General features: G+C 41.7%; 1 protein-coding gene across 1 annotated transcript; it reads right to left on the bottom strand.

The window, feature by feature from the left end:
- Positions 1-7251: 7251 nt before the first annotated feature.
- On the bottom strand, positions 7252-11550 carry LOC306934815 (sterile alpha motif domain-containing protein 9-like). The gene has a single exon (XM_079517617.1). The coding sequence runs from the start codon at positions 11415-11417 to the stop codon at positions 7365-7367; it is 4053 nt and encodes a 1350-aa protein (XP_079373743.1). The 5' UTR covers positions 11418-11550; the 3' UTR covers positions 7252-7364.
- Positions 11551-16183: the final 4633 nt, after the last annotated feature.

Genomic DNA, 16183 nt, shown 5'->3' on the forward strand with positions numbered 1-16183 from the left:
GACTCAATGCCATCATTCGTCTATGTGGAATGTTCTTTTTCATTTTTCTTACAAAAAGAAAAAAGAAAACAAATATATATATTTACAAATTACACCACCCCCTCAAGATTTTTTTTGTATTACGCTATACAAAACAGTGCTTTAAGTGGTTAAATATAGTCTATTAGTCAGAGAAGCCTTGTGTGTGTGTGTGTGAGGGGGCTCTCTAATGACCCCTAGGGGGGGCACACAGGGTCGTCAGAGTAAAAAGCAGATCAGAGGGGATGTGGGGGCCCGTGGCCACGACGCGGGACTCATAAATCTAACGCACCCCCCCACCCCCTCCTCCCCGACAAACGCTCTGAGAGGAAGCCATGGTTTTTTTGGCTCTGCCATCAGAATTAAAATGCAATCACAATCGTGGCATTGTGCTGCGGTCCAGAGGTCACACTTCACAGATGCACGGGCCAGGGAGGGCCCGGGTCACCAGGGTCATGTATTTTAAGGGGTCTAAGAGTCGCAGGGGGTTGTGGGAAACTGTCATACACATCACATAATATTAAATGTCCATCCTCTCTATGATTCTGCCTAATGCTTTCCCGTCAGAAAAACCGACGGGAAAGCATTGTGATGTGATTAACTAACTATACATTATAAATTATACAGGTATGTTATATTGGGACTGTAGGTCACAGATTACTATGAAAACGTGCAAAACCGTTGATCCGTCAGTCACGCCTCCATATATGGTTGTCAGTCCATCACACCTCGTGACACGCTCCATATATGGCCGTCTCACTCTCCATATCACGACACTGACCTCATCAAACCCTGGATAGCCAAACATGGAGAAGACTGGATCATCACCTAGATCTGCATGGAGCCAGCCAGCAACTCTACATCTGACCTCAAACCTCAAAGCCTTAGATCTCCGTATATGGAGCTGACCTGTTCTGACATTCCATATGTTGATCCGCTCCCACCCGTCCTTCCTCTTCGATGTCTCCCTTTTGACTGATTGGCTACCTGTCCATTCAAACTCTAGACGGGCCCGCCCCAAAGTTATTAGTGCAGGCGCGCCCGGCAGCCGGCAAAAATTTGAGTTCTCAACAGGCCCGAAAATTAAGGCCCGGCCCTACCTGGGCCCTCATCAAACCCTGTACACTCAAGACACTGCCCAAGCTGCGACCCTTAGATCTCCATACATGGAGCTGACCTGTTCTGACATTCCATTATGTTGATCTGACCTCATCAAACCCTGTACACTCGAGACACGCTCCATATATGGCCAGACCTCATCAAACCCTGTACACTCAAGACAATGCCCCCACTGCCACCCGTAAATCTCTATATATGGAGCTGACCTGTTCTGACATACCATATGTTGATCTGACCTCAAGACACTGCCCCCACTGCCACCCTTAGATCTCCATATATGGAGCTGACCTGTTCTGACATTCCATATGTTGATCTGACCTCATCAAACCCTGAACACTAAAGACACACTCCATATATGGCCAGTACAGAATTAATTCCATATGTTGATCTGACCTCCCATGCCAAAGCGCCAGCGCTCGCCCAGCCGTCACCCAGGCGGATGTGTGCTTACTGGTATGCTAGGGACTAGTCTATGGCTTAATGTGAGCTTGTAGATCAATAATTGTCACCAAATGTTTGCCAGAAAAAAATGGTCCACGACGTACAGAGACAACTCAGGTCCCGTTGACCAAGTCTATAGAGGGTCTCTTCACTACTATAATTTGGGGACAGCCCCAGCCAGCCTGACTGAGTACAGAGTACCAACTCATACTATAGCAGACCAGCTGTCCTTCACGCTTGACATAACAATTTGATCCAATCAGGAGAGAGAACTCATGCAGGATACAGGATAAAAAAGTGAAATTGGAAGTTATGAAGAAAAACAAATCTGTCAACGTTATTATGCAGCATCAACGTCTCTGTCGTTTTGATAAATACATTATTTTACTCAGGCAATCATATCAAATTATGTAAGCACTTAGGTTTAGCCTCGTTCCCACCAGCCTTACTCTTCTGCGAAGAGAAAAGCCTGGTCACGTGTGTTCCGCCGGAAGTGTCAGGCCGGAACATCCGTTGGACGTAATCCGTATTATTTTTCGACCGATCACAACATTCGTTTCATTCATGGAGAATCTAAACAGATTTGTAAAGCGTCAATGTAATTTCCTTGGGCGGTAATTCCGCCAACATTCCACTACTTCCGTTAAACCACTCAACCGGCTAGGTCTTGCCCAGCGTGACTGAGGTTAGGGTTATTACTTATTACACTCAAAGGTGAAGCCCACAGTTGGGAGGTCGCAGTGTTGGAGTACAGCGGCATATGATAGGAAGGTCCTAAATGCCGAAGGGTTCTTTGTTCTAGTCAGTTCAATAAGCGACATGTTTCTTTGTTTCAATATCTACATGAAGACTGGTGCACAGCCCAGGCGGTGGCGTAACCGTCTGGGCACCCGACTGGTAATCCAGTCGCAGTGTGCCGCGGGTTCGACTCCCGAGCCCGACACGGCCTTTACTGCATGTCTTCCCCCATCTCTCTCCCGTTTCCTGTCAGCCTACTGTCTGTCCCTTCAAAAACCAATAAAAGGCGTAAGCCGCAGAAAAATATCTTAAAAAAATAAAAATTAAAAAACTGGTGCACAGATTAGGGAGAACAACTGCCCAAACTGGAAGTGACTGAAACACATTTCCTACTTAAAAAAAAAAAAACTAAAGTCAAATCTCTCAGTTATTCTTCAGATTTTCAGCTGGCTCAGCGATGGAGGACAGCTGCACTTTATGGTAGAATGGAGAGGGGGCAAAGAGAGAAGCAGAGCGAGAGGGAGACAGAGTGAGAGGGGGAAAGGGGGGAGAGATAAAGAGAGGGAGAGAGAAGGAGAGGGGCTGTGGGGGGGGGGGGGGGGGTGCTCAGAGGGACCTGCACGTGCCTTTCAATTCTTCGGAAGTAAAAACTTTCATCGGAGCAGCAAAGTAAGACAAAGGAAGAGAGAGGAGAGAAGAGAAACAAAAAGAGTGACAGAGGGGCTCGAAAGAAGGAATGTAAAATTCAGGAGGTGAGGGGGAAAGAAAGACCTTTCTTTCATTCAACTAAAGGCTTTTTAGAAAGAGCTGTTCTGCCCCCTAGTGGTGACCTAGCACTGTGTGTACACCAGAAGCCAGGATAAACAGCCTTTAATGTGGGGGGTATATGATCCAAAGGAAGCTTGGATTGTCCCCTCCCCTCATCCCACCAAGAAATTCCAACACTGTCAGAGTCAAGACTCTCTCTCTGGAAGTGTGTGCGTTTATGAAAGAAGGAATGTCTGAGACTAAACTCCATGCCTCACCTAGAGTTTAGTCTCAGATAGTTCCAGTTACATGTTAAACTATAGAACAAGTGCTCCTCGGAGCACAGGTCACTCTCCGCCAGGTCAGGTAGGTTATTGTGGGCCAGAAATAACCTACCAGGCTACCAGCACAGCTTTGCTGGCAGCGAAACTGTGTACGCACACTCTCTGGGTGCCAGAGCAGCTAATTTCTGACACACCCAGACAGACAGGGTGAAAAACAGTCTCTGAGAGACAATTATTTTAGCTATACTGTGACATCCCACCCTAGTATGTGCGAAGGAACATCAAGTGAGTGTTCCAACAAAGGTGCTCCTTGCTCCTTGAGTCCACTACTTTTGCTATTTTGGTACTTTTACAGTATGTGGTAACTTATTTTTGCCACCACCTTTATTTTCCTTAAATGACGCCTTTGCACCTCTATTAATTAATATCAGCTGGATTGGGCTGGAATGAAAACCTGAATGTCACTGACTGGACAGATCACCACTCACCTCTGATGTGCAGTCTGGATTTAGACAATAATGACTTTCTACATTTGACTAAAATGTCTTCATGCACTTTGGCTTAATCTGAAGAAAAAAAACAGCAAAGAAAAGAAAATAATTGATTTCAGCTGTTATACAATTCCATACATGCAAACATGACCCGCTTTAATTACTTAAGTCTAAATTAGTAGCTTAATAAGTAGCAGTAGTAGTATATGTTATTGTCTTTTTTATGTCCAATGTATTTGTATTTAGTTCATAAACATAAAGTTAACATAATTATAATTAAAGGCATACTTGAAAGGCATTTGAAATTAAATACAAATTTTACTATTCAGGATTCCAATTCAAAAATAGCAACAAAATTATTCAGGATTTCAATTCAAAAATAGCTGATCTACAAGCTCAAAATGCATCGCAGTGCGATGCGTTTTGAGCTTGTAGGCCGACTATCTTTGCTACGACAGTAATATACAATGCCAATGTGGCCCTCTGGAGTGAGTGTGGAAATAGTGGCCCTCTCCATCGTCAAAGTTGCCCACCCCGATGTAGGCCTATACAGTATTTAATGTAATCACTTAGTAAGTAGGCTACAGTATAAAACCAGTATTACTCATTAACATAACACACACAACACAATGTGGCCAAATTTGAGGGACTGCCATTGGATTTTTTTGAATTTTCGTTTTTTTCATGTCATATGAAAGCAGGGAATCATAGCTTCAAATTGACATATTAGTTGTTCAGTTTGACCCACCAGTTTTGGAGATATGGCTTATAGAGTAATGTCTTGCAGAGAAACAGCGAGTTGAGAAAACAGGCTTGAAAGGTTCACGTCTGTGGTCTCTAACATTACACCTAGCTACATGTTTAAGCATTTATAGATATATTACCTGTGTCATCGACAAGAAATGATATCAAACTCAGTCAGCCATATCCCGGTCAATAACCATCTCTGAGACTGAGGCGCCCACATGTGTTGATTTTTCATAATGCAAAAGCTACACGTGTACTTTGTAGGACTACTACTATCTTCTGCTTGTCTGTATCTTATTCTTAACCACAGACTGTTCTACCACGGCTACGGTTATATCAATCCTCAAGGACGCTATTCATGTGAAGAATTAAAGCCAGGCTTGGGAAAAATAAACCTCATCCCTAGTTTTGAATGAACCTTCCGTTTACAAAACACTGACTTTTTCCCTGTAGCCACAGACACATCGAAGAGGAAGATACATGTGACAACATATGGTAATTCATTACCTTACATGCACAGTGACGACCTTTATGAAGGTTGATTTGTATGGAGTTACATTTGTAACCAAACAAAAGAAAAATATTTGGGATATGTCGGGGCCTGGCCCAAAATGATGGGCTACAGCAGGTGTAATGCAGGTAATCAGCAGTGTTGCCAGATTTAGCCAGAGAAACACGCGGCCTGCAGTTCTATGAAAACAAGCTCAAGAAGCGACTATAGGCTTATTTTACCACTTTACGTCAGCTATATTTGAAAATAGCAGATCTACAAGCTCACAATGCATGATGTAGATTTAGATCCATTTTCAAATTTTTTTTTCCAAATAGTAGCCCCGGCATTTATTTCACAAAATCGACTTTGACCATCGGGTTAAAAAGAACCAGGCGGATTTTTATAAGTTATAGTTTTATTTATTTTGCCTTAAACCACACTGATTTCGAAAACAGAAATTAAAGTGGGCAGACTTTTTTCGGCAATAGTACGGAGCCTCGGAGTGACCATTGAGAGAGAAAGAATATATATTAAATTGAGTTAAATTGAGTTAAGTTACAGGCGCTCAAGTTAACTTAATAACTTAGCTTAGCTTAGTTAGTTAATAAGTTACTAACTCAGGCTACTGAGCGGCGAGCGCTCAAGTTACTAACTTAAGTGCTCAAGTTACTAACTTAAACGCTTAAGTTAATAATAATTACTTTTTCCTCTCTCTCAATGGCCACTCCAGGGCTCCGTATAGATTTGCTTGCAAGGAAGTGTCCGGCTGTCCGCCCCCTTTTTTCTCAGACCAGGTGAGTGGTCAATTAATGAAAATGGCTATATGCTAACTCCAAACAGCCCCAAAGATACGGTGCCAGCACTATTTGACCCCACTGATTCCGAAAACAAATTAAAGGTATGTTCACCAACCTTAACGCATGTTTGCCAACTTTAATCCGTTTCGCCAACCTTAACGCATGTTCGCCAACCTTAATCCGGTCGCCAACCTTAACGCATGTTTGCCAACCTTAATCCGGTCGTTTTCCGCATGTCGGACCAATGACTGGTCGGAAAAGCGTACGAACCTTAGGTACGGACCCGTACCTGTAGCCTACCTTTAGAGTGGCTCCAGTGTGGATCTTGGGACTTCATGTGACCAGCCTGTGACATCAGTTGTCTATAACGTCAGTTGTCGGGCAAGGTTTCAGCTGATGACCAATGATTTCTATTATAAATGTCTATTATGAAATTTAAGTAAACTATTTTGTCACATAAAATATATACAGTATCTGAACAAAACTTAGTGGAGATACTTATAGAGAGATACCTTTATTATCCCGCGGGGGGAAATCAGTCGCCCAGAGGCGGCACAGCAGTTAAGGTTACATACAAGTAAGAATAAGAAAGATACAAAAATACTGTAGTATACAGAAGAAACAAGGCAGAAGGAAAAAGCAAGGTGCATCAATAAACAATAAAATAATAATAAATAATAAACAGTGCAAGGACAGTACAAGGATAAACAAAAACAGATATACAGTCGATCAGTGCGTCATAATAAAGTGTATTACTGCGTCTCATCATAGGAAAAACAAGACAAATAAAGTCAACAGTGCAAAGCCAAACAAAAAAAAGTGTCCATTGGTCAGTGCAAGAAAGGGTGAGAAACCAGGTTATGCTTTCATTCTCTTAGCCAAGCGGCCGTTGTGTCTCGTTGTAACCTTATGTGGCCTACTGGCAGTGTGCCAAAAGAAATGTGTCTCTGATCTCTGTCAGACTCTTCTAGACGGATAGACTCCATGCCTTCATAAATATTTCTCATTTCTGTCCTGGGGACCTGGGGGTCCACAGACCCCAGACCCCACTTTGAAAACCACTGCCTTAGGCTACAATAATCTGAATACAAACAACATCAAGGATAACACAGACCAACAAGTGATGTCAGTAGTACAAAATATTTACACAAAATAACAGCTTTTACATTGTTAATGTAGTAAGGTAATTTTTGTTGATGGAATGATGCTGTATAATGGTGGTTTGGTGCAGTTCATGAACATAGTACATTTTAAGACTGTGGATAACATTTAATCATATTCAAATACATGAAGAATTGATTTGTATTCTGATCCACAGTGTATTTACATGTATGTGTTGACTGTTGAGTATAAACTTTGAGTCATGGTTATTAAAGTAACTCACTGTGTACATGATAACAAAATATGATGATGGTCAAATGTGGGTGAAAGTATTCATCATCAGATAGTCTAAGACCTCAGTCCTGACGAGGTGTTCTGACATTGTTGTTCAGTGAATTTCAATGGCAAGTGGACCTTTCATTGAGAAGCCAAGGAAAAATGACACTTCAGAGCCTTCAGCTCGTCCACTCAGCTGGCTTCTGAACAGAGGACTGATATCTATCTTTAGATCTGGGATACAGGTGTCTGCCACCAGCATGTTGCCATTCACTTTGCCCGTTGCTCTGTAAAGGAGGTCCTGCACTTGCCTCTCCCTCCAGATTTTGCCATTGTGCCACAGCGAGGCAGTTTGGTCCTGGCCAGCCTTGACACATCTCTGGATTTCCCTGAGGTGGATCAGCCCCTCGTAACCTTGTTTCTTCCCCAGGAAGAAATGGACAACAGGATCCTTACCATTGTACATCTCCTTCAGCATCGCATGATATGAGGTTCTCATTTGTGATACATATGATCTCAGATTTTTACACTCTGCAGGCTTTTGCCAGTGGTGCTGCTGTGGCCACAAAAGTGCAACTGCAATGAAGTGCAATGGCAAGTAATCACTTAATGGAATCTGTCCATGAAGAACTTGGCAAAGAAAACGAAGAAGATGCTGGTATGGCTGAAGTGCTTGTGATTCAGGTTTGATGCAACTTAACACAACATTGGCGTAGATAAAGTTGACCTGCTCCTTCACACACACAGGGGATGCATTTCTCAGAACATGTTCATATGTTCTGACAATCTTTTCAATCATTTCAGGTGTGGTACTATTGTCGAGCCAACTCAAAATCCCAGTGAAAGTATCAGCTCTTCTCTTCTCCAGGAACTGCCTGTGATGGTGAACCTGCAGCATGAGGTTCATAGTTTTGTTTTTCAACAGTTCTGAGGAATCTGTCCTGCAGAAAAGATCAGCATATTTTTTGAAGCATCTGAAAAGCTCCCTTTGCACAATCTGATCACGGCCATCCTTTATAGCAAACCTGGAGCCCAAGTTGACAAAGAAATTGTCAAGAAGATCAAAACATGTCTTCATCCTGAACCTGAGGTCGTAAAGAAAGCCCTCAAACTCTTTGAGAATCCTGTAGTAGGTTGTGTGTTTATTGTGCCGGCGATCGCATGTCTCCATGTCCTGAATAGTGATGTAATTAGAGAGGACTCTTGCCATTACATCATGACGGACATCTTCAAAAGAAAATATGGGTGTCTTTTCTAGCATCTCAATGACGATTACAGCAACCTGAATTTCTCCAAGACACCCTGAAACATTGAAAGGGCACGAATCTGTCTTCCTCTGTAACCGCTGCACAGACTCCTTTTTCGCAAGGTCATGTGTTTCCTTGAAGGCATCTGTTGCTGCCTGGCCCATTTTGAGATACGTTTTCATCTTTTCAGGTGTAATAGGAATCTCTTTGTCAGATGCAATTGCACTCTTCAACTTGTGCTTGATAACTTGTGCAGATGTGTCTGCAATATACGAGCTCTCTCTTGAATGATCTTTTGCAGTCCGTGCCCAATCCTCCGCCTCTTTGAAATCCTTTTTCTTCAGGTAATAGTACCTCGATAGTAACTGAGCAATGATGGCATCTTTTTGAAATCTTTTAGATGCATTCAGCAGAACCATCTCTTCCAACCCAGCAGTTTCCTTTGCAATATCATGAATTAGTGGAGAGAAACGAGATATCTCTTCCTCAACTGAATGAGGTCTCTTCACCAGCATGACATGAACATCCTGCATGAGTCGGTCTTTGCCTTGTGTGCAATCATAAAGCTCGTCTGTGGTGAGCAGTAGATTGATAATCTCAGCCTTATGTATGTTGTATTTTGTTGTAAGCTCCTGCAAACAATGCAGAGCAATACTTGCGTGGATCATCTTCACAGCCTTGTACACAACGTTGTCTTCAACTGAAATGATATTAATCAGAGTGGAAAACTTCCCAAATCCATCTTCAATTCTGACAGATCCACAATAAGGCTTGGGCTGAAGACCAAGGAACTCTTCACAGAGAGAGACAGAGAGTGATGCACCCTTGCGGTATTTGCTCATCAGAACTAAAACAGCAATAAGCTGTGCAGGCTTCTGATTAATGCTAAAACCTTTGAGGGTGTTTCGAGCCACGCCTTGAACATATTCTTGAGAAAAGTTCTTTTTCATGATCATGAACCCATAGAAGGTTTCAGCATTTTTGTGGGTTTTTTCAATTTCCTTGAGTTTTTGCTCAAACTGTTGCTGCTCTGTTTCAGAGAGATTGTTGCCAATGAACACATCAGTTGATTCACTCTGTTCCTCTGCTCTCATGCAGTTTAGTATAATTACCAGTGGGGATTTGGCCTGGATGTCTTTCTTAATGCATGCTTCTTCAACAAGCTGCTGCAATTGAAATACTTTGTCCATTTCCTCAAAGTCATCAATCATTAACAGGACAGGGATCCGAGGTAACTGCTCCCCATGGTTATACGTCAGAAGCCTGACAATGTGGGCGGCAGCTTCAGCCAAGTCAGCCTTGCTGTCTTTTAAAACAGCACATCGGTAGTCATCTTTTAGAGCCCAGAGTATGTGCATGGCCAATGTTGTTCCGCCACATCCAGGCACGTGCATGAGACTGAAGGACACGCAAGCTTTTGACAAGGAACGCAAACTTGGTATGACCGTTTTAATGATGAAGTCAAACTGGTCTCGTCTGATAAATGGCATAGATCCAGGCTGCTCAGAGAAAAAGAAGTTCCACCATTCCGCCTTTTCGCCTCTGTAGAAGTTTTCTTCTTTGAGGACCTGGTCGACGGTTCCTCCCTCACACTGGTTTACACACAGGATATCTAAAGTGTTCAGAGTGCGCTCTGCTTTCTTTTCCAAAAGCACTTTGCTGCCTCCGCCACAGGCCAGGAAACGATTTGCTCTGCGGTTTTTTGAAAAAAGACTAAGAATGGTACCACTGACTTCTGAAAAACTGAGCTCACAGATGCACCTTCCAGAAATATTGATTCCACAGCGAGCTTCAACCAGGTCCTTCCAGCAGTTGGAATCATTTTCATTTTCACAGATGCAAAGGATTTGCTCTGCACCTCTGAGTTCCTGCCAGAAGATGCTGAAGGTCTCTACAAGAGGGTCCATCTTCTCACTTACAGTGGACAAGAGTAGAAAAACGACAAGGAATCTCTTTTGTGTAAGTACATCCTTCCGACACAAGAATGAAATGACATCTCGAACTGAGGCTCCCTTGTCCATCAACCAGTCTTCTGTGTCTGATGGTGGCTCATCATTTAAACCTCCATTGCATAACACCCAGCTGGTGTTTCTTGTCAATTTCAACTTGCATGCAATGTCTTCAACAGCTTCTGTGATTTTATATTGTCCTGGGAAATGGACGTTTACTGCACTCTGCTCATCAAAGTACTTCTGCAGCCCATGTTTTGCTGATTCAGGATCAAAGTCCAAAACAGCTGTTGGGTTCAGTTCCTGAAGGAATGCAAGTGATTCCAACTGGATTGGATGTGATTTGTTTGTTACTATCACATACTGTTCAAAATGTGACTTATCTAAGGAGCCAGTCCCACCTGTTATCATCTGGCTCAATCTGGAGCCATGGAAACTGGTTTGAACCATTTTGAGGTGTTCCTCCTCTGCTTGATTTCTGAGTTGCGATAGCTGTGCCACACTGTGAACAAATTGGTCGTACTCTACCATGGGTTTTGCAAAGGATGTTGGTGCAAGGAGATCTCTACTGCTGCTTCCGTCACGGACAAAGAACTGTTTAGCCTGTTTCATTTCAGCATTGCCTGTGTCCTTAACTTTGGTCTTCCTCTTTGCCGTCCTGGTATCCAGACTGAAAACATGGTAGATGTCCTCTTTACAGATACTGTAGTTGGGTACAATGTCCACTTCTATCACACACTTATAAGACGACGTCATGTTCTGATTGAGAACTTCCACAAAACGGGGAGGCTTGATGCACCTTGATGCAGTGGTCTTGTGTTTATGCTCAAAGTGGCCCTCAATGCTATGTTTCAAGGCATTTGCAAATGCCTCTTTGTCACTGACAGTCACTCCCAACACCTGACCATGTTCAAACTCAGGCTTGTCTCCTACACCAAAATGGATGGTTCCATTGGTTCGACTGTTCATGCACGCTGCTGCAAACCTAATCACCTCAGAAGTAAACTTGTTTAATTTGCTTTCCTCTGTGGTATGGACGTAAGCTTTGTACTCGTGACAGGGTTGGATGAGGTCTGTGGCACCTGATTCTATAATATCAAGAACGCTGTTCTCTATGTACCTACATGTGTCATGGTATCTCTGAAAAGGGTATGGCTTGCATGGTCTACCAGTCTGGCTTCCAGAGCCTGATGCCTGCTCTTTCCTCAACTTCAAAAGCTCATCTCTGGCACGAATGATCAGCTTTGTAGGGCCAAAGGTTATACCCAACTCTTTAAAATCAGACTGTTCTAAAAGTAAAAGACTAGATCCATTAATGTCCTGCTGAAGTAAAATGTCTGCAAATTCAGCATCAATTCCAGCCTCCTTGAAAGCCCAATTTCTGACTTGATGTTTACTCCAATCCTTGATGTCAGCCGACAGATTCTCCTCTTCACTCTAAAACAAAAGGTTTCATCTCACTTAATCCAAATTATGGAATAGTATTGTTTTAAATTGATGTTAGTGATAAAAAGCAGTGTGACATTTTACTTTCATTACATCTCACACTTCTGAGGTCATGTTGATGACTAATCTAATCTAAATAAAAAACTATCTGTAGAAAAATTAAACCATCCCTGAGAAATCATCACTATGTAACATTTTCATGAATAAAATGTAATTTTGCGGCCTGGGCCATGGCTCAGTGGTCCAGGCACCTTGGCTGGTAATCCAGTCTGGCAGTGTGCTGCGGGTTCGACTCCCGATCCCGACGGCCTTTACTGCATGTCTTTCCCCCCATCTCTCTCCCCATTTCCTGTCAGCCTGCTGTCTGTCCCTCCATAAAATATATAAAATAAAGGCAAAAGCCAAAAGAAAATGTAATTTTGCCCAATATAGTCTGGATTTTCGGTGGTGAGGCGACTACCACCCCGGTGGTGAGGTGACCACCGGAGCTGTAATAATGTGGAGCGGTAGTGAGTAAAAACAGAGAGAAGGGCTCGGGAGAGCGGTGGTTTGCTCTTCACCGTGGCTCAGTGACGTCATGTTGCAGTTCGGTTGTCACCTCACCACCGAAAATCCAGACTATGAATAACGCTTTATACAATTGGGGTGGTTGTATTTTGGCTCCCTGCTCTATTAAGACATTTAGATTGTGTCAAAGGTCTCACCTAGACACAGATCTGACACAAGTTTTGACTTGAGTCAAGATTATATGTATCCTCTGATTCCCCTCAGCAAGCAGGCAGGCTCTCAATGGTAAAAACGTCATGACTTGCACAGGAAACAGAGTTGAAATAACTTTCCTCTTCTAACCCGGGATAGAAGTTACATAGTGCAGCTTTAAATCATAATGCGGTACTGTATTCAATCCAATTCTATTTTACCTTTATTGCGTATTGTTGATTCTCCATTATTTCCTCCATCCACTCACATCACTTAGATCAGAATATCAAAGCTGAAAATACAAAAAGGAGGAAAATAAATGTATTTAATGAAAATTTAAATAACAATAAATCAACAAAAACTAAATGTTTCTGGTTAAAGTTTGTGATTTTGGTGATGTCTGCTAAATTCAAAATGTAGATAGCATACTATAGTGTATTCTATAGTGTATACCTATAGTGTAATTGTAGATATTCATATTCTACTGTTCGACGGATGTTAGGTTCTTAGCTTTCGGTACTGTAGTTACCATGTGTTGTTCTTGCTTACAGTAAATCGCTCTGGATTAAGAGTGTCTGCTAAATGCGGTCGCTGTTTTGCAATTTCTGCCACCACCAAGGTTAGAATACATTAGGGGCTGACCTCAAGTAGATTTGGGGGCTGAGCGGTGAAGGGACATATATTTTAGATCAAATGTGGTCACATCTAGGGCACTCCAATACCTGATTTTTGTTTTACAACATTATACGACTACTGCAAACATTTCATGCAATTTAAAATGACAGTTTTTAATAATATTACAAAGAATGCAGTAATATTATATACAAAGAATGCAGGACAATAATATCAAATCAAATAATTGTCTTAACATTCTTTTTTTTTATCACTTAGATTTGTATTTGTTTTTGAACAAACACACAATAGAAAAGGACAAACACAGCACAAACAAACTAAAAAAAAACTAAAAACTAAAAATACAATAAAGTCGACAATGCATATCAAATCTTTTTCAATACATCACATATTCCTAGACATATTCTGGTGTTCCTCATTCCCCCATGCCCTCATTGCTCATGATCAGGTCATTGAATATTGTCCATTTGGACCATTTGTCCTCCATTCGTTCCTCCTGCAGTCTCAGGCGATGTGTCAGTTTCTCCATGAGCTGTATCTCCTGAATCAACTCCTCCCATTGTCCCTGTGTTGGAGGCTCCTTCTGTCCCCATTTCCTTGTGATAGCCTTCTTTCCTGCCGCCAATAAAATGTTTACCAGATACCTATCCTCTCCTCGTATCTTTCCCCCCATCAAGTTTCCTAAATACAGAACATCACACTTCATAGGCACCTCATAACCCAACACCTTTTGTATCTGATCATGTATCACTTTCCAAAAAGGCTCAATTCTGGGACATTTCCAAAACACATGTGAGTGATCCACATTTACATCTCCACAACCCCTCCAACATTGTATCTGTTGCTTCAACTGCTTGCTCATAATTTTTGGTGTTATGAAAAACCTGCAAAGATTTTTCCAAGAGAATTCCCTCCATATCCGTGAATTGGTAGATGATTGGTGCATTTTCCACATATGAGCCCAATCTTTTTCTGTAATTTCTATGTCTAGTTCTGCTTCCCATTTCTTTTTAATATATTCCGTTGAATGACTGCCACTCATCAAAGTCGTATATATTGCTGATATAATTCGAATATTTTTCCCCTTGTATATATTTTTAATAATTTGGACAATACCATTCACTTCTATGGAGGGCCTCCCTTTGACTTCCTTAATATAATAATCCCTTAGTTGAAGATACCTGAAGAAATCATGTTTATCCAACATGTATTTAACACTCAAATCTGTGAAACTCTCCAATGCCCCATTCTTCTCCAAAACACACCAGGCTGTCATTCCTCTATTGCTCCACACTTTAAAGCCCTTATCATGTCCTGCAGGTTTAAATGAACTATCAAATGCCATCCATTTTAAAACCTTTATATCCTCTTCAAACCTATATTTTTTAACAATTTTAAACCAGATCTCTAATGTAAATAGGGTGATTGGATCAATACGGTGTTTTATTTTCTTAAACTTTTCTTTGTCTCCTATAATATTCTGTATTGGATGTTTATCGAATTCCTTTTCCATATCTTTCCATTTTGCTATATAATTTGGTTTACACCAACATCCTACATATCGTAGCTGGGCCGCATGATAATACATTTTTAAATTGGGAAGACCCATGCCCCCTCCCTCCTTTGGGAGTTGAAGGGTCTGAAATCTGACCCTTGGCCTCTGCCCGGCCCACACAAACCTAGAAATCATTCTGTCCCATGTAATAAATTGCCCTTGGGGGACCTCTACCGGTAAGGACTGGAATAGAAAGAGCAACCTGGATAATACATTTATTTTAACTGCCTCCAACCTTGAGTTCAGGTCTAGTGGCAAAGTAGCCCATCGTTCAATATCTCTTTTTATCTCCTGATTTAATTTATCGTAGTTGGCTTTATATAATGTAGACAATTTTTTCGTTATGTTTATACCCAAATATTTAATACTTTTTTGTTCCCAATTAAAGTTGAAGGCTTCCCTTATAGATGCATTTGGAGCATAATTTAAAGCCAAAATCTGTGTTTTGGCTATGTTGATCTTGTATCCTGACAAACGACCAATACCTTGCTTAAAACAGGAAGTGAGTCATTTGGTCTCTGGAGGAAGGCAATTACATCATCGGCAAAAAGTCCTATCTTGTGTTCGCTACCGTTTACCGTCACACCTTGTATACCTTCATTGTCTCTCACTGCTTGTGCTAAGGGTTCAATAAAAAACGCAAATAACGTAGGCGAAAGACAGCATCCTTGCCTAGTCGATCGTTGTAGGTTGAATTTCCCAGACAAGCTCCCATTTATTTTAATTCTAGCCGTAGGTTGTTGGTATAATGATTTTACACATTGTAATGCTTCCCTATTGAACCCAAATCTTGTCAATACAGCATAAAGGAACTTCCAATTGACCCTATCATATGCAGCCTCTGCATCAACACTCACTAATAAAGTGCTTGTTTTAGTCCTCTGTGCTTGGTCTACAACATGTATAGTTCTCCTCACATTGTCATGCGTCTGGCGATTGATTATGAAGCCTGTCTGGTCCTCTTCCAACATCTCATTTGCTATGTCTGCTAACCTCCTAGATATAATTTTGGTGTATATTTTGTAGTCGACATTCAAAATAGATATGGGTCTATAGCTCCCACATTGCTCTTTATCCCTTCCCGGCTTTGGTATTACTGAGATTATTGCTTCGGACCAAGATGGTGGTATTTTATGTTTTTTCAGGGTCCAATTAAAGGATGCTACTAGCATAGGTACCAACTCTTCTCTGTACATTTTGTACCACTCCACCGGGAACCCATCACTTCCTGGTGATTTATTATTTTTAAAGGAACTAATTGCCTCCATAATATCGTCGGCTGTAATATTAGCTGTTATTATACGATTCTGCATTACCCCTATGTGTGGCAGGTCCAACTGATCTAAATACGTTTTCATTTCTTGTTCCTCTGCCTGTTCGGGCTGTGTATACAGCTTCTCAT

This window comes from Electrona antarctica, assembly GCF_951216825.1.
Source record: "Electrona antarctica genome assembly, chromosome: 13".
Classification (NCBI taxonomy): domain Eukaryota; kingdom Metazoa; phylum Chordata; class Actinopteri; order Myctophiformes; family Myctophidae; genus Electrona; species Electrona antarctica.